Genomic DNA, 20,754 nt, shown 5'->3' on the forward strand with positions numbered 1-20,754 from the left:
TCCGTCATCACCCTCTCCTCCTTCCAGCCTGCAGAAGGTTGGCTACAGGCTTCTGAACCCCAGGACCCCCAGACTGGACCTTCTTCCTCTCCCTAGTCCACCCAGGTGCAGCCCCTCACACCACATTGGTCTGCAAATCCCCGCTGTATATCAGGGGACCTATGACCCTGCACCCCCTTTTTTTCAAGCCGAGTTCTGAGCTTAGGCCCAAGGCAGGAAGGTCACTGGGGCTGGCAGCTCGGCAGCAGGAGGGTGGGGGAAGGGGAGACAAAGCCCAGAACGGAAAAAACAGCCCCCATCTCGGCTCCCGCTGTGAGCGGAAGCCAGACAGGCTGAAGGCTCAATCTCCCCTCACCAGGCTCCCCACTCCCCAAGGAGCCAGGGGCAAGGGTGGGGGGAAGGTGGGGGTAGTGCTGGGGGAGGGGCTTAGTGAGCTACCTGCGAGGTTCAGTTCAGGTGCGGGAGAGGGTACATGTGTGTAAAAGAGTTGCATGCCTGTGGGTGTGCATGGGATTATTGTGGGGATTAATGAAGGTGGGTGGGGTAGCACACATGTGGGGGACCATGGACTTGTGTGTGAGGCATGTATGTGGGCGCATATATGTGCATGACCCTCTCGTCTCAGGCAGTCACTGGACTGTCTTCCGTGAACTTCCTTCAGCCCTACCCGCTCACCACAACCAGCTCCCCTTTGTTCTCCAGACAATGTTAAATGCACAGAAATCATGGGGCCAGAGAGATAGCACAGCGGTATTTGCCTTGCAAGCAGCCGATCCAGCACCAAAGGTGGTTGGTTCGAATCCCGGAGTCCCATATGGTCCCCCGTGCCTGCCAGGAGATTTCTGAGCAGAGAGCCAGGAGTAACCTCTGAGCACCGCCAGGCGTGGCCCAAAAACAAAACAACAACAACAACAAAATGCAGAATCTGTGGTGTTCTGGGCCAGAGCGGTGGTGCTAGAGGTAGGGTATCTGCCTTGCCCGCGCTAGCCTAGGACAGACCTCGGTTCAATCCCCCGGCATCCCATATGGTCCCCCAAGCTAGGAGCGATTTCTGAGTGCTTAGCCAGGAGTAACCCTAAGTGCCACCGGTGTGGCCCAAAAACCGAAAAAAAAAAAAGCTGTGGTCTCTGACTTCTTCACAGGAATGGGAGATGATCTGGTGAGTAGGAGGAATGCTGGTGAGGACAATCCTTGGTCGGAACCTAGATTCTTTTTTTTTTTTTTTTTTGGTTTTTGGGTCACACCGGCCAATGCTTAGGGGTTACTCCTGGATCTATGCTCAGAAATTGCTCCTGGCAGGCTCGGGGGACCATATGGGATGCCGAGATTCGAACCACCATCCCTCTGCATGCAAGGCAAATGCACTACCTCCATGCTATCTCTCCTGCCCCCAGACCCTAGATTCTGACTGCAGTGAAATGAGGCTGGGGGAAAGGCATAATTTTAGGGTCCTCTGCATCTCTTTTGACACCTGACACAGCACCGCTTAGATGTCCCCCCTTTCCCACTTCCCTGCTCCCCCCAAAAAAGGAACTCCAGTGGCCCCGTGTGGACTTTTCTCCCTACCTGGGTGATAGTGTGACAGCAACATACATACATGCACTTGCACACACATACATGCATTTAGCAGCCTGGTAAAAACAGGAAGGTGATTGCCCCTGGAGGCAGAGCTGGCCAGATCACCCATCACTGAGGGGTATGCACAGGGGCCTGGGACCTGACAGGGTGATCCTGGTTGGTCCTATAGGTCCTGGGGAGCCTCTGTGGCCAAGTTGTGTCTTAGACATGAGACTGACACTCTGCCCTTCAAGACCATCCCCAATTTCGTTTCAAATAAACCCCAATCTGAGGTGACGGGGTTTGAGGCCAGGCTTGCCTCCGAGCTTGACCTCCTCAGAGATCACCCCCCCCCCACCCGCTTGCATCCTTCCAGGCTAGCTGATCTTGGGGGACACCTCAGCGCTCTCAAGCTCCCCTGTGGCTGTAAGGATTCAATGAGAGACTCGGGAAAGAAAAGAGGGGAGGACAAGGCTGCTCCATTCTCCAGAGCAGAGAGAATTGGGGGAATCTCTGTACCCCGGAGATAGACAGGGCCTCGGCAGGGCTTCTGCCATCCTGACTTCCACACTGCTAGACTGCGAGAACAAGACAGTCCATTGGCAATAGACACCTACTGCTCCCCATGATTCTGCTTCCTCTCCCTGATTCTTTCTCTTAGGGGACTGACAGGATTTGAGGCTCCTGCATTTGTCTTGCATAAGAGCCATTGACGGGGTCCCACAAAGAATGGGGATCCCCCCTGAAGAGACAGGGAAGGAGGAAACCATGATGAAGTCACTTCCCCTTTGGGGCCTTCACCGCTCCCACTCTAGAACCCTGCCATTGAGTTCAGGTTGTGGGTTGCTAATTGTGGGGAGAGGGGCTTGCAACTGGTCACTGACCCCCCCCAGGGGATACCTGGTCAGTCCCAGCATCCAGGCAACACTCCCAAGGGCCCAAGGGGCCAAGCTCCAAGGCAGTCCACACCCCCACTTCCTAGAGAGTCAGGCCAGGGAGGAACACCATCAGTGGAGGCCAGTGCTGGAGGCTCGGGACCAGGCCAAGGCTGAGGTTCGAGAAAGAACCAAAGCTCCAGGCCCCTGAGAATGAACCAGGAGACACTCTAGTCTGGCCCTGTTGGCCCGCCAGTGCCTGGCCCAGTCCTTCTCTGCTGCCACCTCCTGGCCAAGTCACCTTCCTCCCCTGCCTTGGGGAATTTCCCCTAAAATAAAGCTGGAGTAGTTTCCTGGGTCTGCTCTGTCTGGACCCTGCCCTCCAGGGTGGCCTCAACTCCAGCCTTGGAGGGGGTCATTGCTCAACCTGGGGACCTTTACATAGTCCCCCTCACCATGAGAACCCTTTAGTCCAGTGCTCAGAGCTGACCAGAAAGGGGTGCTGTGAGGGCCCCAGATCCTAATCTCCTCTACTGGGGCGTTTCACACACACTTTCTTCCTTTTTTTTTTTTTTTTTTTGTCCCATACCCAGTGACGCTCAGGGTTTACTCTTGGCTATGCGCTCAGAAATTGCCCCTGGCTTGGGGGCCCATATGGGACACCGGGGATAAAACTGCAGTCCATCCTAGGTTAGCATGTGCAAGGAAAATGCCCTACCGCTTGCGCCACCACTCCGGCCCCTCACACACACTTTCTGACTGAAGAAGGAAACTGGGACAACAAAAGCTCTAAACTGCAAGGCCAGGGAGCAGCCTGGGAGCTGAGGCACCACCCCATCTTCCAAAAAGGGGCTTAGAAGGGGGAGTAAACTCAGGCTGCCCAGTGACCCTCTCACACCTCACACGGGGTGCAGGGTAGGAGACGCTGTGCCAGTGCAGATAAACTAGGACTGTCAAAGGCTGCCCCAGAGGCCCAGATGGGAGGAATCCACTAGGAACACTCACTCCCTTCACTTTTTTTCCAACTGAAAATGGGGGCAATGAGGCCTCTTAAAACTGGTTTGGAGGCAGAAAATAAAATAAAAACAGTGATTGCAGGGCTGTAGAGATAGCATGGAAGTAAGGTGTTTGCCTTGCATGCAGCAGGACAGTGGCTTGAATCCCGGCATCCCATATGGTTCCCTGCGCCTGCCAGGAGTGATTTCTGAGCGGAGAGCCAAGAGAAACCCCTGAGCGCTGCCGGGTGTGACCCCCCCCCAAAAAAAAAAAAACAACAACAAACAGTGATTGCAAAGTCCTCAAGAAAGTGCCCTGTATTCTAGTGGCAGGGTCACAAATATTCGTGGGGAAGATTCTCAGTAGTCAGGTTGGATATACTTCTTTGGAGGGAAGAGGGGTTGTTCTCTGTACCCCTTAAATGCCAGAGTAGGAAGTCTGGGGATCTAAGAAGGGATAGTGCCTACACACCCCAACATACCACTTGTCAGAAGACTCAGTGAGATTAAAATGCACATATGCATAACAACCTGGCAGGGCCCGGAGGATCCCATGTGCTAATGTCTGAGGCACATGGGTAAAGTGTGAAGCCAGGACAAATGCTAGGAGTCCTCATTACTAACATGTTTACAGCTCCCTTGGCCCCAAACTCGCTGGCTTAACCTGAAAGAGAGGAGTGGGCAGCTATCCAGGGCTCCGGGATGAGGCCAAAAAGTCCCCCAAGAAAGAGGCCTAGGCTGGGCCACCCCCACTGCCTTGCCTTCATTGGCTGTTACTGCCAGCAGAGAGGGGCCACCAAAATGGGCTGGACCCGGAATGCTGCCCTGGCCAAGGAGAACTGAAATTTCAGGCCCTCACGAGCATCTGCAGTTCTTGGGGTGAGGGGAGAAGAGGAAGGAGTGGGGGCAGAGAAACTAAGGCCAAGGGTCAGCCCACACCCATCCCCAGAGGTTATCGCTGAGGCCAGCCACTGCAGGACCTTGTGATGTGTGTGTGTGTGTGTGTGTGTGTGTGTGTGTATGTGTGTATGTGTGTGTAAAACACGAGACCGTGTTTTTTGTTTTTTTTTTTTGGTTTTTGGGCCACACCCGGCAGTGCTCAGGAGTTACTCCTGGCTGTCTGCTCAGAAATAGCTTCTGGCAGGCATGGGGGACCATATGGGACACCGGGATTCGAACCAACCACCTGTGGTCCTGGATCGGCTGCTTGCAAGGCAAACGCCACTGTGCTATCTCTCCGGGCCCAACGAGACCGTGTTTTATGGGGCTAGAGCAGTGGCGTAATCGCTAGGGCGTCTGTCTTGCTTGCACGCACTAACCTAGTATGGACCTCAATTAGATCCCCCAGTGTCCCATATGGTTCCCCAAGCTGGGAGTGATTTCTTAGCACAAAGCCAGGAGTAACCCCTGAGTGTCACCAAGTGTGGCCCCAAAAAGGCAAAAACAAACAAACAAACAAAAACCAAAACAACATGATACCCCAGTCTAGCTCGGGGTGTGTGTTATGTGTGATGTCTGTCTTATGCATAGTATATGTGTAGGGCATATGTGTGTATATAAAACATGAGGCCCTGAGGCCCCCTGGTGTGTGTGTGTGTGTGTGTGTGTGTGTGTGTGTGTGAGAGAGAGAGAGAGAGAGAGAGAGAGAGAGAGAGAGAGAGAGAGAGAGAGAGAGAGAGAGAGATGTGTGTGTGTGTGTTTAACATGAGAATGAGAAGCCAAGACTTCCAGATTCTGATGTTACATTTCTCCATTTTTTAAAAGCTGGCAGCTCTCTCTCTGCAGAGCTGTGGGCCAACTGAAACACGTGGGCCGGCGCACCACCGGGCACGGGGCCCTGGCACTGCCACCTTCTGCAGGCCGTGCCCTGCCCGGGCCTCCCAAAAAGGGAGCAGGGAAGCACCATCGCCTTTACCCTTTGGGGAACCCTGGGCACCAGCGACTCACCCTCTTCGTTGGGGCCCCCTCGGCCATCCTTGGGGGTGCAGCAGCCGTTCTCCACCGCCCTGGAAGCTTCGGGTGGGGTGTCGGCGGCCCCCTCTCCCTCGGCGGGGCCTCCACCCTTCTGCCCTGCGGCGGGGCTCCCCTCCTCCGGCTGGGGTTCACTCCGCTGCTTCTCCAGGTCCCCGTTGGGCACCAGTTCTGGGGGGCCGGAGTCCTGGGCCATGGATGGGGACTTGGAGGCCACTGCGGGGTCCTTGGGCCCCTCGCTGTTCTCCACCTGGAAGGAGCAAGAAAGAGAACCCCAGAGGGGTACCGTTGAGAGCCGAGATCTGGGGCGCTTCTCTGGGGCTGGGGGAAAAGGCTTGAGGCCTCCGGGATGGCGGAAAATGCCTTTGCTCAGATCCTGGATGTGGCTCTGCGTGACGGGTCACGAACGCACACGCGCGTGCACGTTCCAGGGGCGCAGGGGTGACGTCCATAAGTCCAGGCCCAGCTGGCTGGTTCCCCGCCCCCTCATTTCCACACCCCTCCAGCCCCCTACCCACGCCCCAACTCCTCTCTGCTCTGATCTTGGCCTTCCAAGCTCTGTCCACAGAAAAATGCATGAAAAGCAAGATTTCACTTCAGGTTTTTTATTTTTTTCCACTCATTTCCACACCCCTCCAGCCCCCTACCCACGCCCTAACTCCTCTCTGCTCTGATCTTGGCCTTCCAAGCTCTGTCCACAGAAAAATGCATGAAAAGCAAGATTTCACTTCAGGTTTTTTATTTTTTTCCACTCGGGAGAAGCCCAGGTTTTCCTTCCTTCTCTCTCTCTCTCTCTCTCTCTCTCTCTCTCTCTCTCTCTCTCTCTCTCTCTCTCTCTCTCTCTCTCTCTCTCTCTCTCTCTCTCTCTCTCTCTCTCTCTCTCTCTCTCTCTCTCTCTCTCTCTCTCTCTCTCTCCTCTCTCTCTCCTCTCTCTCTGTCATTTTCTGTCTTTGTCTTTGTCTGTCTTCCCACCCCTTTGTTCTCTCTCTTCTCACCTCTCTAAATTATTTTACAATAAACCCCCTTTGCGTCAAGAGAGGGCATTTGCTTTGCACACATCAGACCCAGGTTCGATCCTCGACACTCCAAATAGTCTCTCTCCAACCCCCACCCCAAACACCACCAGGAATGAATCCCGTGTGCAGAGTCAGGGATAACCCCTCGGCGTGGCCAATCAAATCAAAACAAAACAACCTACTTTGCTTCACTTGAAACAAAAATAAAATAAAAAAACAAACCCAGATTCCTGGGCTGCAGGGCACATGGCCCCCTGGTACAGCCATCTTTGGCGGGCCATGCCCTGCTAGGCCTCCTGGGAAGAGGGAAGTACCTACCATCGCCTTTAACCCTGGGGGAACCCTGGCAAATCCAGGTGAGCTATGAGCTGTAAGGACCTTGCGTTGCACTTGGGGGAAAACTGAGTTTAATCATTAGTAGCACATAATGGTCCCTCATGCTCCGCTAGAATCAGTCACTGAGCACAGAGCCAGGAGTCAGCCTTAAGCACCGCAAGTTGTAGCCTAAATCCTACTCTTCAAACATGATTCCAGAAACCAGGGGAGATGTCTCAAAGGGCTGGAGCTCATGTCTGATAAATACAGATTACACACCCACAAACAGGGCCCCTAGCATGGCCCTAATAACCCCCAGATGCAGAGATTCCCTCCCTAGATCAGCCAAAAGAAGGAAAACTGCTTCAGAAGATTCTAGAGGACCAGGGATGACTGACTTGGGTTTTTGGAGCCCCCCTAAAACCCATCCCCTTCCCTTTTGATCTTTGTAAGTTCGGGCCCAGGAGAGGGGTGTTGGGGCCTCACGTGGCCCTCTGAGCCTCTGATTCGGGTCTCTCACGTTTTTGGGAATGCAGATCCACTTTGCCAAGCACTGCCCAAAATATGGGTTTGTCCCCAAGAGAACCAGGGACAAGTGTCCCTGCACTAGGGCAGTTTTTCTGTGACACACCAACCCCAAGCCTGCTGACCTCTGAGGAGGTTCTCCGATGCCTCAGGGACTGGTTTCAGGTTACCCAATCATTTTTGTTTGTTTGTTTTTTGTTTTTGGGCCACAGCTGGTGATGCTCAGGGGTTACTCCTGGCTATGCTCTTAGAAATCACTCCTGGCTTGGGGGACCATATGGGACGCTGGGGGAATCAAACTGTGGTTTGCCCTAGGTCAACACGTGCAAGGCAAATGACCTACCGCTTGTGCCACCGCTCTGGCCCCTCTCCCAATCTTCTGATCTCAGGCACAGGGGCAGGCTGGTCAGCTGCTGGGGGACTGTAGATCAGGTCCCCTCAGAAGGGACAGATAGGGCCAGAGTGATACTCAGTGGCAAGGTCCCCGAGCCTGCCAGGAGCGATTTCTGAGCGCAGAGTCAGGAGTAACCCCTGAGCGCCGATGGGTGTGGGCCCCCCTAAAAAGAAGGGACTGATAAGGCAGACGTGAGTAGGCCCTGGACCACTCTCTGCCATGTATACCCCACCAGGCTGTCCTGGAGAAGGGCAGGGGCATCTGTTCAGCAGACACACCCCAGCTCAGCACCCTGCCTGTCATCTTCCCCGAGACAAGGCTAGACCAGAGGAGTTCTTCCTTTACAATCCTTTCCATCTTCTCTATATAACAGGCTCAAAAATTCAACCCCCACAAAAATGAACAGTGTGTCCAAGGCTCAATCTCCTATTGTAGGACCCTTCCCTCCCAGACAAGCCATTACCAGCAGTTGGTCAAGGGAAGTAGGGCAGGGGCCAGAGCAATTGCACAGCAGGGAGGCCACTTGCCTTGCACATGAACATCCTGGGTTTGATCCCCAGAATCCCGTATGATTCCTTGAGCCCACCAGGAGTGATTCCTGAGCGCAGAGGCAGAAGCAAGTCATCACAAGTATCTTTTCTAGCCATTACTAACCGAGTATCTTTCCTAGCTATTACTACCTCTGAGTAACAATAGCAGAGTATCTTTCCAGTTGGTTAAAGATAGCCAAGTACCTTGTGGAGTACTTTATATTAGCTCCCATATATCCAGACCAGATGCTTTTGTCTTGTTTTTGTTGTTGTTGTTTTCTTTTGTTTGTTTTGGTTTTGGGGATACTCCCAGCAGTGCTCAGAGGTTAATCCTGACTCTATGCTCAGAAATTACTCCAGGCAGGGCCAGAGCAGTGGTGCAGGGTATAAGGCTTTTGCCTTGCACGTGCTATCTTAGGATGGACCTTGATTTGTTCCCCTGGTGTCCCATATGGTCCCCCAAGGCAGGATCAATTTCTGAGCGCATAGCCTGGAGGAACCCCTGAGCATCACTCAGTGTGGCTGAAAAACAAAGAAACAAAACAAAACAAACAAAAAAGAAATTGCTCCAGGCAGACTCAAGGGGACCATATGGGATGCTGGAGATTGACCCTGGGTTGGCTGAGTACAAGGCAAATGCCCTACCCACTGTGTTATCACTCCAGCCCCGATTTTATGTTCTTTTAGAAGTCTTTTATTTGCTTTATTTATTTGGGCCACACTTGGAGGCAATCTACTCCTGGTTCTGCACTCAGATATCATTCTTGGTAGTGGTAGAAATCACTAGTAGATGCCAGGGATCGAACCAGGTTTGTCCTGGGTCAGCCACTTGCAAAGCAAATTCCTTATTCCCTGTGCTATCGCTCTGGCCTAAGACTTTTAGATGCTTCTTTCTTGTTCCTTATTTCTCACATTTTACTCACACACACACACACACACACACACACACACACACACACACACGTGGGGGGTTCTGTCTCCTATTTAACAGTCACTGGAGTGACAGGAGACCCCATACCATACCAGTCATTGGAGGGGCTGGGGACAGGGCATTCCTGCTGAGAAGAGGCCAGGGAGTGGACTGGCCTGAGGCACAGCTCACCACTGAAGTGCTGGCTCCCTGAAAAAATACCATAGCCCTCAAATTTGGTCCTGAACCCCAGAGGGGGTCAAAGAGGGCCCAGGGAAGGCCTTGGGAACACAGAAATACAAGCAGAGCAAGAACCCTCCCAGGCAGCCCCCAGAATGCCCCAAGGACAGTGTGGTCTACAGGTATCGAAGGGAGTTCTGGGGAATGTGCCAGCCAGCCCTCCTGTCTGTGCTGGTTGAGTGGGGTGGAGGGGGGAGCAGCCAGTTCCCTGGAAAGCAGTGGCCCAGCAGTTCTCAGGGTGGGAGCCAGCAGGAGGAAGGGGACATACAGGTTCTGGAAGGGATGTGTCCTTCCATGCTCTGGTGCTCAGGGCCTCATCATGCAGAGCTGGGCTGAACCCCAAATATCGCCCCTGATCTTTGCCCCCTACTCCAGCCTTCCAAGCTCCACAACCGATGACACCCTTCCTGGTGTACCTCCTCTCCCCCTTGACGTTCCATCTGTATGGGAGCCAGTGGGTGTCCACCTCGGGGTTGGCTCTGCTATGGTTCCCCAGAGCCCCCCAACATGAAGTGGAGGCTGCGTGGCCCAACTCGGGCCTGGTTCCCCCCAGAACCCTTCTCTCACCATGCCTGCTGCCCTCACAAAGCTGCTCAGGACAGCCGGCTGTCACTCACTTCCTGTCAGGGACCACATGGCCTCCTGGCCTGGGACTCACTTCCTGTTGACTGCCTGCTCCCGTGGAGAGCTGGGGAACCCGCCCCAGCGACTGAGGCCCTGCAGGCTGCCCTGGAAGATTCCAGCCAGCCGCTGGGTGACAGGCGCCAACCTTCCTGAGGTGGGCGTCGAGGGGTTCAGCTCCCTGTGCCCCTTAAGCCCCTGATTTTTCCAGGCAGCCACCCGCCTCCCTGGTCCCTTGTCCCCACTCCATGCCCCCCCAGAAGTGGAAGCAGGTGGCGGCCGGCACAGAGGACAGCTGGCCACAGATCTGAGTCATGACATTTGGGTATCATGTGAAGGGCTGTGCTGGCTTGGGGACTCGGCTCCCACAAAGAGTTATTTGGCCCCCAAATATCAGGCACGTCAGTGCTGCAAGTCTGGACGGTGGCAACAGCTTCGTCTCATTTGCTTTCGGGCCACACCCGGCAGTGCTCAGGGCTTATTCCTGGCTCTGTACTTGGGGATTGATGCTGGCAGGTGCTTGAGGGAGATCAAACTGAGTTCAGCCACATGAAAGGCAAGTGCCCTAACCATTGTACTGTCTCTTCAGCCCCAAGATCTCCCCTTTCTTAAGGATTCTTCCTTTTCTCAACACTGGCAGGTACTCTATGGGCCTAAGCAGAGTTCACCCCAGCAGTGCTCAGGGGGCCTTGTGGTGCTGGAAACGGAGCACACTATCTCCCTGCTTTCCTAAGAAGCATATTAAAGTCGGCAGGTTGGGGCCGGAGAGATAGCATGGCGGTAAGGCATTTGCCTTGCATGCAGAAGGATGGTGGTTTGAATCCTGGCAACCCATATGGTCCTCTGAGCCTGGCAGGAGCGATTTCTGAGCATAGAGCCAGGAGGAACCTCTGAGCACTGCTGGGTGCGACCCAAAAACCAAAAAAAAAAAAAAAGGTCTGTCTCTCTTACACACACACACACACACACACACACACACACACACACACACACACACACACACACACACACATGTTCTTTGAAGCTGGCTCCCAGCTCAAACCCTCCTCCACACCAGCATGTCTGGCAGGCTGCCTGAAAGAAGAGGACAAAGCCTCTCCAGCATGTCAACCTACTGCTATAGCATCTATTTGCAAACCACCTCGGCCCATACTTCCTGTGGTTTGTGGGTCTCTCTCCTGCCCCACTTCTCCTGTCCGTCCATCTGTCCCTCCCAGCCACTCTCCGAGCAGCTCAAAGACCAGAGCACAGAACTATATCACCCACGGGCTAGAAAATGAGTCAGTCCTGTGACTCCCCGCTGCTCCCCTGCAGGGCCAGGGCTCCAGACTAGCCTGCGCTCTCTGGTACTCCCAAGCAGTGGGGCTTCTAGAAGGTTCGAGGAGCCTCTGGAAATTCCACTTGAGGAGGAGGAGGATCTCCAATCCCCAGGGCACCTTCCCCAGAAGAAGGGGAGCTGCAGAGTGTCCCCCAAAACTAGCAGCAGTGTCAGGAGCCTTCTACAGAGAGCCTGGCCCCACCTCTCATCTGTTCAGGGTACCCCAGAACTCCCACCCTCCCCATAAAGGAGGGGTCTCCAAACAGGAAGTGACTTTGAGGAATTGATTAAGATGTTCCCACATGCAAAATGAAAACCTGGCAACAACAGCGAGGTGAGGGGGATGGGGTCCAGGCATCTGGGGAGCAGGGCAAGAGCCCTCCTAGGAGGTGGATGTGGCCCTGAAGGACCCCAGCTGCCCTTCCCCATTCTCCAGGGCTCTGATCCTCTCTCTGAAAACCCCCACAGTCAGAGCCAAAGTTGGGCTGAGGGTTTGCCTCTGCCTCTCCTCCTGTGCTGAGGCCCAATGGGGGCTCCCCTCCTCCCATTCCCCGCCCAGCATCAGCCCTTGCAGAGTCTTTCAGGCCTCTCACTCAGCTTCATGCCCGCCGGGCAGCCTGGCAGCAGGCCCGCTGCGGCTGGATGATTAAAGACACACAATCGCAGGTGCAGATGCAAGCGGGGTGCGCCTCAGCCCACGGACACGCACCCCCTGGGGGGCCCTCCCTCTGCTCCCCTGGGCCTATCTGCCCCCACCCCAAACCCTGGACTTTTCCAGCTTGACTCCAGTTTCAGGAAACAGCCACCACCGGCTCCCTGGCAGGACAGCCCTGCCCCTAGAGCTGGCACCAAGCCGGCTTCCCTTCGCCTCTACTCTAGGCCTCTTTCAATCCTTTGCCGGGCAGCTCTCTAAGGGTTGGGGAAGGGTGGAGTCGGCGTGAGGTGGGGCACCCCACCCATTCCCACTTCCAAACAGAGGGTCCCCAAGGATGAAGGGAGCCAAGAAGGGTCAACTCTAGAAAATGGGGCCCCAGCCTGGGCCCTCACCTCACCTCCGGGCTCAACTCCGACCTAGACTGTGAGTTGCTAAAACTCCCTCTTCCCCAGAGATCTCTCCACCATGCCTGCATGTACTGTACCTGCACGCACTAAGCTTGTGTGAATGTGTGCGTGCATATTGGCTGTGTTCATGTGTGCCTATGTGTGTGGAGTGACAGAGACTCATGTCCGAGGAGAGAAGCTCTGCAGATGAGCCCCATTCACCTCAGCCAAGGAACATCAAGAAGGGACTGTGCAGGGGCCTGAGAGATAGCACAGTAGTAGGGCATTTGCCTTGCACAGGTTGACCCTGGATGAACCCAGGTTTGATTCCCGGAATCCCATAGGGTCCCCTGTGTCTGCCAGGGGTGATTTCTGAGTGCAGAGCCAGGAGTAAACCCTGAGCACCGCTGGGTGTGGCCCAAAAACCAATAAATAAGTAAGTAAATAAGAAGGGAATGTGACTGGTGCCCAGCAAGCCAGGTGAGCTTTGCTCCAGCGGAGACCCAGTTGACCCTCAGAGGGCCTGCCTGCACCCTTTGAAGTCGCCCCAAGGGCTGAGAGGCAGGAGGCACCATTCACAGGCCCCAGCTTTCTTTTTTTTTTTTTTTTTTTTGGTTTTTGGGCCACACCCTGTGACGCTCAGGGGTTACTCCTGGCTATGCGCTCAGAAGTTGCTCCTGGCTTCTTGGGGGACCATATGGGACGCCGGGGGATCGAACCGCGGTCCGTGCGCAGGCAAGGCAGGCACCTTAGCTCCAGCGCCACCGCCCGGCCCCAGGCCCCAGCTTTCTAACAGATCTCTTGACAAGACATCTATGCTCCACCTCTGAGAAAGGGGAACCCACTGCGGGAAGTGGCCTGGCATTTCTGGAGAGCAATTCTAACAGGACCCCCTTCTTGGACTCCCACAGGGCCTCACCCTGCCCTCAATCTCCTAACTTTTTTTTTTCTGGCTTTTGGGTTACGCCCAGCCGCGCTCAGGGGTTACTTCTGGCTCTGCGTTCAGAAGTTGCTCCTGCAGGCTCAGGGGACTATATGGGATGCCAGGATTCGAACCACCATCCATCCTGTATTGGATGTGTGCAAGTCAAATGCCCTATCTATCGGCTGTGCTATCTCTCCAGCCCCTCAATCTCCTAACTTTCTTTTTTTTTTTTTTTTTTTTTTGGTTTTTGGGCCTTCACCCGTTTGATGCTCAGGGGTTACTCCTGGCTATGAGCTCAGAAATCGCCCCTGGCTTGGGGGGACCATATGGGATGCCGGGGGATCGAACCGCGGTCGGGTCCGTCCTACGCTAGCGCTTGCAAGGCAGACACCTTACCTCTAGCGCCACCTTCCCGGCCCAATCTCCTAACTTTCATCTCGGCCCTCCCTCCATGCCTCTGTGACCTTCCCTGGTCAATTTTCTGCCCATCTGGCACACGTCTGGTGGCAGAACCCACACAACTCCCAATTCCCTGGGTAGCGACCAGGAAGGAGAACCGGGGCCAGCAACGCAGCCTGCACCTCAAATGCAGTGGGTGGGGGCCTCAAGAGGGGCTAGTGTGAGGCTCCAGGGACTCCTGAGAATGATTAACTTTAGCTGGAGGTGGACCAAGAATGGTGATTCTGAAAAAAGGGCCAGAGAGAGGTAACAACAAATATTTTTTTTAATAACCAAAGAGGAACATGGGATTTCATTTTTTGGGGGGTTTGGGGCCACATCCGGTGGCGCTCAGGGGTTACTCCTGGCTATCTGCTCAGAAATTGCTCCTGGCAGGCACGGGGAACCACATGGGATGCCGGGATTTGAACCAACCACCTTAGGTCCTGGGATAGGCTGCTTGCAAGGCAAACGCCACTGTGCTATCTCTCCAGCCCAGGATTTCATTTTGATATTCTTCCCTAAGACCATCGATGTAGAAACACACTTAAAGCACTCTCTGATCTGCTCCCTAATAGGATCCTGAGTGACAGAGGCATCAAATATCCCTGGGGCCTGTGACACGTTCCATCCAGTCCCCCAGGGCCACCTGACAAATGGGTTGGGGTTCTGGCTCCATGCTCATCTCCTGGCATGCTCTTGCATTCAACCTGTCTTGCTCCCAGATACCAGAGCAAATTCCCCAAACACCACTCTCATCTGCCATATACCCCACCTCAAAATTTTAAGGGGAGGGCTGGAGTGATAGTACAGCAGGTCGTGTATTTGCTTTCCCTTCAGCTATCTTGTTTTTTGTTTTGTTTTGTTTTGTTTTTGAGGAGGCCACACCTGGTGGCACTCAGGGGTTACTCCTGGTTCTATGCTCAGAAATCCTTCTGGCAGGCTTAGGGGACCATATTGGATGCCGGGGATCAAACCTAGGTTCATCCTGGCTGTGTGTAAGGCAAATGCCCTACCGTTGTTATAATGCTCCAACCCTTCCCTCAGCTCTCTGAACCGCTCTGAACTCCTCTGACATCTGGACCATAGAAAGTCTTCAGTGCTAGGAGCACTTGAACTGATGAAGTGTGGGAATGAGAGGGTGAATCTGCAGGATTTAGTTCACAGACAAAATCTCTTATCTTGGCACGTTTGTATGTGAGAGGAGCCAGGGATCAAACTCGGGGCCTCAGACCTGCACAGCCTGTGCTCTCTCTGCCTCTGAGTTTCCTTCTCGATACCCCTACAGAAGTACCCGCTGCCTTGTTTTCCTCCCATCTTCAAAAACATGAGACCAGGGGGAGGACAGGTGGCCTACAGCCACTCAAAGACTCTCTGTCCCCCCAGGAAGTATTTTTTGGGGGGCACACCCCATGATGCTCAGGGGTTACTCCTGGCTATGTGCTCAGAAATCACTCCTGGCTTGGGAGACCATATGGGACGCTGGGAGATTAAACCATGGCCCATCCTAGGTCAGCCATGTGCAAGGCAAATAAATGCCCTACCGCTGTGCCACCTCTCGGGCCCCATTATGAGAAAGTTTTGTGCATTACAAGAGGCTGCTACAGGGGACAGCAGCCTCTGACTAGGGCCTAGGATGAGAAGTGCAGGAGTCGCTCTCTAGAGAAATCCAGGGGGTGCCTGAGCTCCCTCTTGGAGACTAAACAGAAGGTCATATCAGGTTGGAAAAAGGAGCCAGCACAACTGTGCACCGCCAGCTAGAGCTGTGACACAGAAGTCCCCCGTTTCCTCCATCTGTACCCCCAAGTGTTCTGCTCCGAAGCCAGACAGCCTCCCTCCCCATCGGGGTGTCCATGGTTTGGAGTAAGCTCAGGGCACAGCTCCCAGCCGCCCTCCCTCCTCCCCACCTCCCGCCCCTCCCTCCCTTGCTGGGTTATTCTTAGCTGGAGAGGTGACCTCAGAATGCTCCTTGGAGCAAAAATAACCCCAGAGGAAGTCGGTGGGATAAATCTGCGATGAGTAGCTGCAGATAGCTAATAAACAAACAGGGTACGAGGCCCCTAAAGGCCTGGTCCCCCCCACCAGCCTCGGATGGGCTGGAGCAGGAACTGTCCCCTTTGAGGCTGCCAGCAATGGGTGCAAAGGACAAAGATGAGTGCAAGGATAAAGACTAGTGAGCAGGCTGCCCTCCTGTACCCCTCCGCCTTGTCCTCATGAGCCCACGAGCAGGAAGTCTCCTTTTCCTTTGGCTCGCTCGGCCCAGCAGGCCAGCAGAGCCGGCCAGCTGTGTGCCCTATGCCCTCCCAGGCCTGGGCCCAGGTGCCAGCTCCCGGCTCGCTCCGCCCAGCCCTGAGCTGCTTCCTGTTTCCTGTTCTCTCCAGGCTGAGGCATCCTGGCCAGCAGCCCAGAACCCCACCACAGCTCTGGGCATCAGCAGTCCTCTGGGGAGCCTTCATCAGGATGCTTTCCTTTGGTTTGGGTTGTTTGTTTGTTTATTTGTGCTCAGGGCTTGCTACGGGTTTGTGCTCAGGGTTTTCTTCTAGCAGTGTGTATTGGCAGGGATCATGTGTGGTGCTGGGAATCGAAATAACAATTCTGCCTCTGATCCTCAGGCTGCTTTTTGGATTGGGCCCGTATCTGTTTTGTTTTGTTTTGTTCTTGGTGTCACACCGGTGGCATTCAGGGGTTACTCCTGGCTCTGCACTCAGAAGTCACTTCTGGCAAGCTTGGGGGACCATATGGGATGCCGGGATAGGAATCATCAGTCTGTCCTGGATCAGCTGCTTGCAAGGCAAAGGCCCTACTGCTGTGCTATCTCTCTGGCCCCCTGTCCCTGTTTTGTTTTGTTTTCCTTTTATTGTTTATTTGTTCCTGGGCCACACCCCCTGGTTCTAAGGGCTTTCTCCTGGGTTTGCCCTCAGGGGACCTTAAGTGGTGCCTGGGACTGAAGCCGAGTCAGCTGGTGCAAGGCAAGCACCAACCTGCTGGAATGTCCCTCCACCCCCACTTTACAGCCCTCCTAGCTGGTTAATCTCAGGAGAGTGGGGTACCTGAACTTCCTGTCTGTGGGATTGCAGTCAGGACGTGTGGGGTCCCCACCCTCCCCTCCAAACCTCCAGCTCTTCATCTACATCGCTGGGAGAGAGACCAAGTCAATCCTAATGTCTGCTGTTGTTGTTACAGTTGAGGGAGTCACACTCAGTGGTGGCAGGGCTGGAACTCAGGGCCACACACCCCTGAACTCGCTGAGGGCCCAGGATTGCTGGAGGCTGCAGTCGGGGTTGCTGGGATGACCCAGGGTAGGGAGGGGAGGAGAGGTCAGGAGAAGGGGCATGGCCAGAAGGCAGAGTGTCCTATGGCCAGTGAAGCCAGGGAGAGGCAGGGTGCAGGGATGAGGACATAGATCTTGACCAGGAAGAAGCAGAGATCCTGGAGAGTTTCTGAGGGTCCTCATAGCCAGCAGCGTGCAGAACTTGGGGGTCACTGCAGTGATAATTGGGAGACCAGGTGGGGACTGAACCAAGCAGACTTCGATTACTTGAAGACTCCCCAGATCCTGTGTGGCCCAAAGGGAAGGAATCTCCTTTGTGTTTGGTCTCACACCAAGGTGCTTAGCAGTGGGATAGGGAGAGGTTGCAGTTGAGGAAACAGGTCAGGGGCTGCTCTAGATAAGGGAAGCTGGCAAGAATGACAAGACTTGGAGCAAAAGAAGTTAAAAGGGGGCCTGGAGAGATAGCACAGCGGTGTTTGCCTTGCAAGCAGCCGATCCAGGACCAAAAGTGGTTGGTTTGAATCCTGGTGTCTCATATGGTCCCCCGAGCCTGCCAGGAGCTATTTCTGAGCACACAGGCAGGAGTAACCCCTGAGCACCACCGGGTATGGCCCAAAAACCAAGAAGTTAAAAGGGATGGCTGGAGTGATAACACAGTGGTAGGTCATTTGCCTTGCATGTTGCTCACCCTGTATGATCCCCTGAGCGTGCCAAGAGTATCTCCTGAGTCCCTCCTCCTGGTTTGGCCCAAAAACCAAAAAAAGGAAAGGAAGTTAAAAGGATCCCCCAGGGCCAGAACTATAAAACAGTGGGTAGGATGCTTGCCTGGGTTTGATCCCCACCATCCCTTACGGTCACCTGGAGTCTGCTAGGAGTGATTCCTGAGTTAGAGTCAAGAGTAAGCACCGAGTAAGCCCTGGAGTGTGGCCCCCAGATGAACAAGCAAAAAGATCCTTGGGGGAGTGAGGGGACCGATTGAGGACACTAGTAGCTAATGATACCTTGTCTCCCCTGGTCCTGTACTGGTCACGTTCCATTTGCTCACACACAGCACACACATATATGCTCTCATACACATACAAATATATTCTCACACGCCTATACACAGCACACACATGTGCTCTCATACAAATATATAATCATATATGCACAATCCACATGTATGTGCTGACACACTTTACATACCCTCATGCAGATAATCACACTCATACACAAATAGTCACTCTAACATAGGCACTTGCACAGGCTGACAGACATTCATATTCACACACTGAGCATCTACACTGAGCCTTACAGCTCTCCTACAGTGTCCCACCTGTTGGGGTCTGCCCTGGCTCACTCTGCTGCTTTTGAGGTCATGGGGAGCTGCTGACTCAAGGTCCCCGCTGCTGGGTCCCCAGAAACTCTCCTGCCAGGCTGGGCAGAGGGCATCCCCGATGAGCGTCTGCTTCGTGATCAGCACAGAGGTGCATGTGGCCAAGTACCTCGCTGACCCCTTACTGACCTGCCCACCCTTTCCCCACGGGGGTCCCCAGAGTGGGCAGTTCTCTCTGGCCTGTCTGGCTCTGCTCCCCCATGCACCCAGGGATCCCTCTTCTAACAGTTGTCCCTATCTCAGTTCCCCATCAGCATCCCTGGCTTCCTCTCCCAGCAGGGACCTCTTGGGATCCCCGGATCCGACTGGATCTGTCCGGATTCCCAGCAGACACAGTTGCTCAGAAAGTGGCAGGCTGGGCCTGGAGAGATAGCACAGCAGTGTTTGCCTTGCAAGCAGCCAATCCAGGACCAAAGGTGGTTGGTTCAAATCTGTGTCCCATATGGTCCCCCGTGCCTGCCAGGAGCTATTTCTGAGCAGACAGCCAGGAGTAACCCCTGAGCACCGCCAGGTGTGGCCCAAAAACCAAAAAAAAAAAAAAAAAAAAGAAAGAAAGTGGCAGGCTGCAGAGAGGTCACCACTGGTCTCCCCCGTCCCAATACTTTGAAGGCAATAGCTACACTGGCCCCAGAGGGGAGCAGCACCTTGGGACAGGATGGGTGTCCCCAGTGGCCCCATGTGAGCAAGCAGAAAGCAGATCAGAGAAGTGCGGTGGGTGGTTGCTGTCACACAGCAGGTGGGACTACCATGGCCTCCAGGGCAAGGGAAAGGGAGCAGGGAAAAGGCTGGGCCCACCTTTGCTGGGGCTTGGACCCATCAACTCCCACCAGATTCTAAGTGGGGGCACCAGCCCAGATGTCTCGGAAGGGGAACACAAAGCCCTGTTTTCAGCTCTAGCACCGGAGCTTCCCCCAACCTGGGCCTGTTCCTGGCTGAGGGCAAATTACTCTCTGGTCAGTATTCCAGACTTATTGGCTGACTGCACACCCATTTTTCTTTTAGCTTTTGGGTCACACCAACAATCACTCCTGGTGGTGCCTGGGGAACCACATGGAATACTGAGGATCGAACTAAGGACGTCTGTATGTAAGGCAAGTGCCCTTTCCCCATTCTATCTCTCTGGCTCCTGACTGCCCCCTGGGTAGGAAAAAAAATCACTCAGCACCCCTGACCCCCACATCTCTGTTCTCAAAGCAAACAAGCAGAAAATATCCCCAATGTTTCCTAAGGCTCCTGCTCCCCCTCAGGACTATCCTGATCCTCCCTGTTGTACTGCTTGCTTTGGGAAACATTGACATCCTTTTTCCTCTCATAGACCCAGCACCTGCCCTGGGCTCACTCCCACCTTTGGTTTGAAGGTCCCACAGGGAGGAGCCTTTTATTTGGTCTCTGTGGGCCCCTCACATGTACTTACTATGTTGGCCCTAATCCACAAGGCTTTTAGCCTGGCAGTGGGCATCTCCCTCAAGCTTCCTGCTGAGGGGGGAGAGTGGGACTCCTCTGGAATCTGCAGAGTGCAGACTGGGGTCTCCACCAGCTGGAAATTTTGTGGGGAACTCCTACCTCTTTTGGTTTGTTTGATGGTCCACAAATGGTAGTGTTCAGGGCTTAATCCTGGCTCTGTATCAGCATCATTCCTGGCTCTGTACTCAGCATCAGCAACTACATATGCTTGGGGAACAGCATATGTAGTTGGGGATCAAATCCATGTCGTTGTGTGCAAGGCAAATACCCTACCCGTTGTACTATCTCCCCAGCCTAGGTTATCCTCTTTTTTTTTTTGTTTTGTTTTTGTTTTTTGCTTTTTGGGTCACACCTGGCAGCGCTCAGGGGTTACTCCTGGCTCCATGCTCAGAAATCACTCCTGGCAGGCTCGGGGGACCATATGGGATGCCGGGATTCAAACCAATGACCTTCTGCAGGAAAGGCAAACGCCTTACCTCCATGCTATCTCTCCACCCCCCCTTTTTTTTTTTTTTTTTTTTTGTGGTTTTTGGGTCACACTCGGCAGTGCTCAGGGGTTATTCCTGGCTCCAGGCTCAGAAATTGCTCCTGGCAGGCACGGGGGACCATATGGGATGCCGGGATTCGAACCGATGACCTCCTGCATGAAAGGCAAACGCTTTACCCCCATGCTATCTCTCCGGCCCCAACACCCCCCCTTTTTTAAATTATTTTTATTTTTATTTTTTATTTATTTATTTATTTTTTTTTTTGGTTTTTGGGACACACCCAGCGGTGCTCAGGGGTTACTCCTGGCTGTCTGCTCAGAAATAGCTCCTGGCAGGCACAGGGAACCATATGGGACACCGGGATTTGAACCAACCACCTTTGGTCCTGGATTGGCTGCTTGCAAGGCAAACACTGCTGTGCTATCCCGGGCCCTATTTTTTATTTTTTTTAGGAAGGCCACACCATGGATGCTCTGGGCTCACTC

General features: G+C 54.0%; 1 protein-coding gene across 1 annotated transcript in view; it reads right to left on the bottom strand.

The window, feature by feature from the left end:
- Positions 1 to 20,754, bottom strand: part of DNMT3A (DNA methyltransferase 3 alpha) — a 70,679-nt gene that overhangs the window by 34,296 nt on the left and 15,629 nt on the right. The window contains exon 4 of the mRNA XM_049784675.1: positions 5,375 to 5,648. Within this exon, the coding sequence (XP_049640632.1) occupies positions 5,375 to 5,648 (274 nt within the window). The remainder of the gene's footprint in view (positions 1 to 5,374; positions 5,649 to 20,754) is intronic.

This window comes from Suncus etruscus, chromosome 12 (genome assembly GCF_024139225.1).
Source record: "Suncus etruscus isolate mSunEtr1 chromosome 12, mSunEtr1.pri.cur, whole genome shotgun sequence".
In the NCBI taxonomy this organism is placed as follows: domain Eukaryota; kingdom Metazoa; phylum Chordata; class Mammalia; order Eulipotyphla; family Soricidae; genus Suncus; species Suncus etruscus.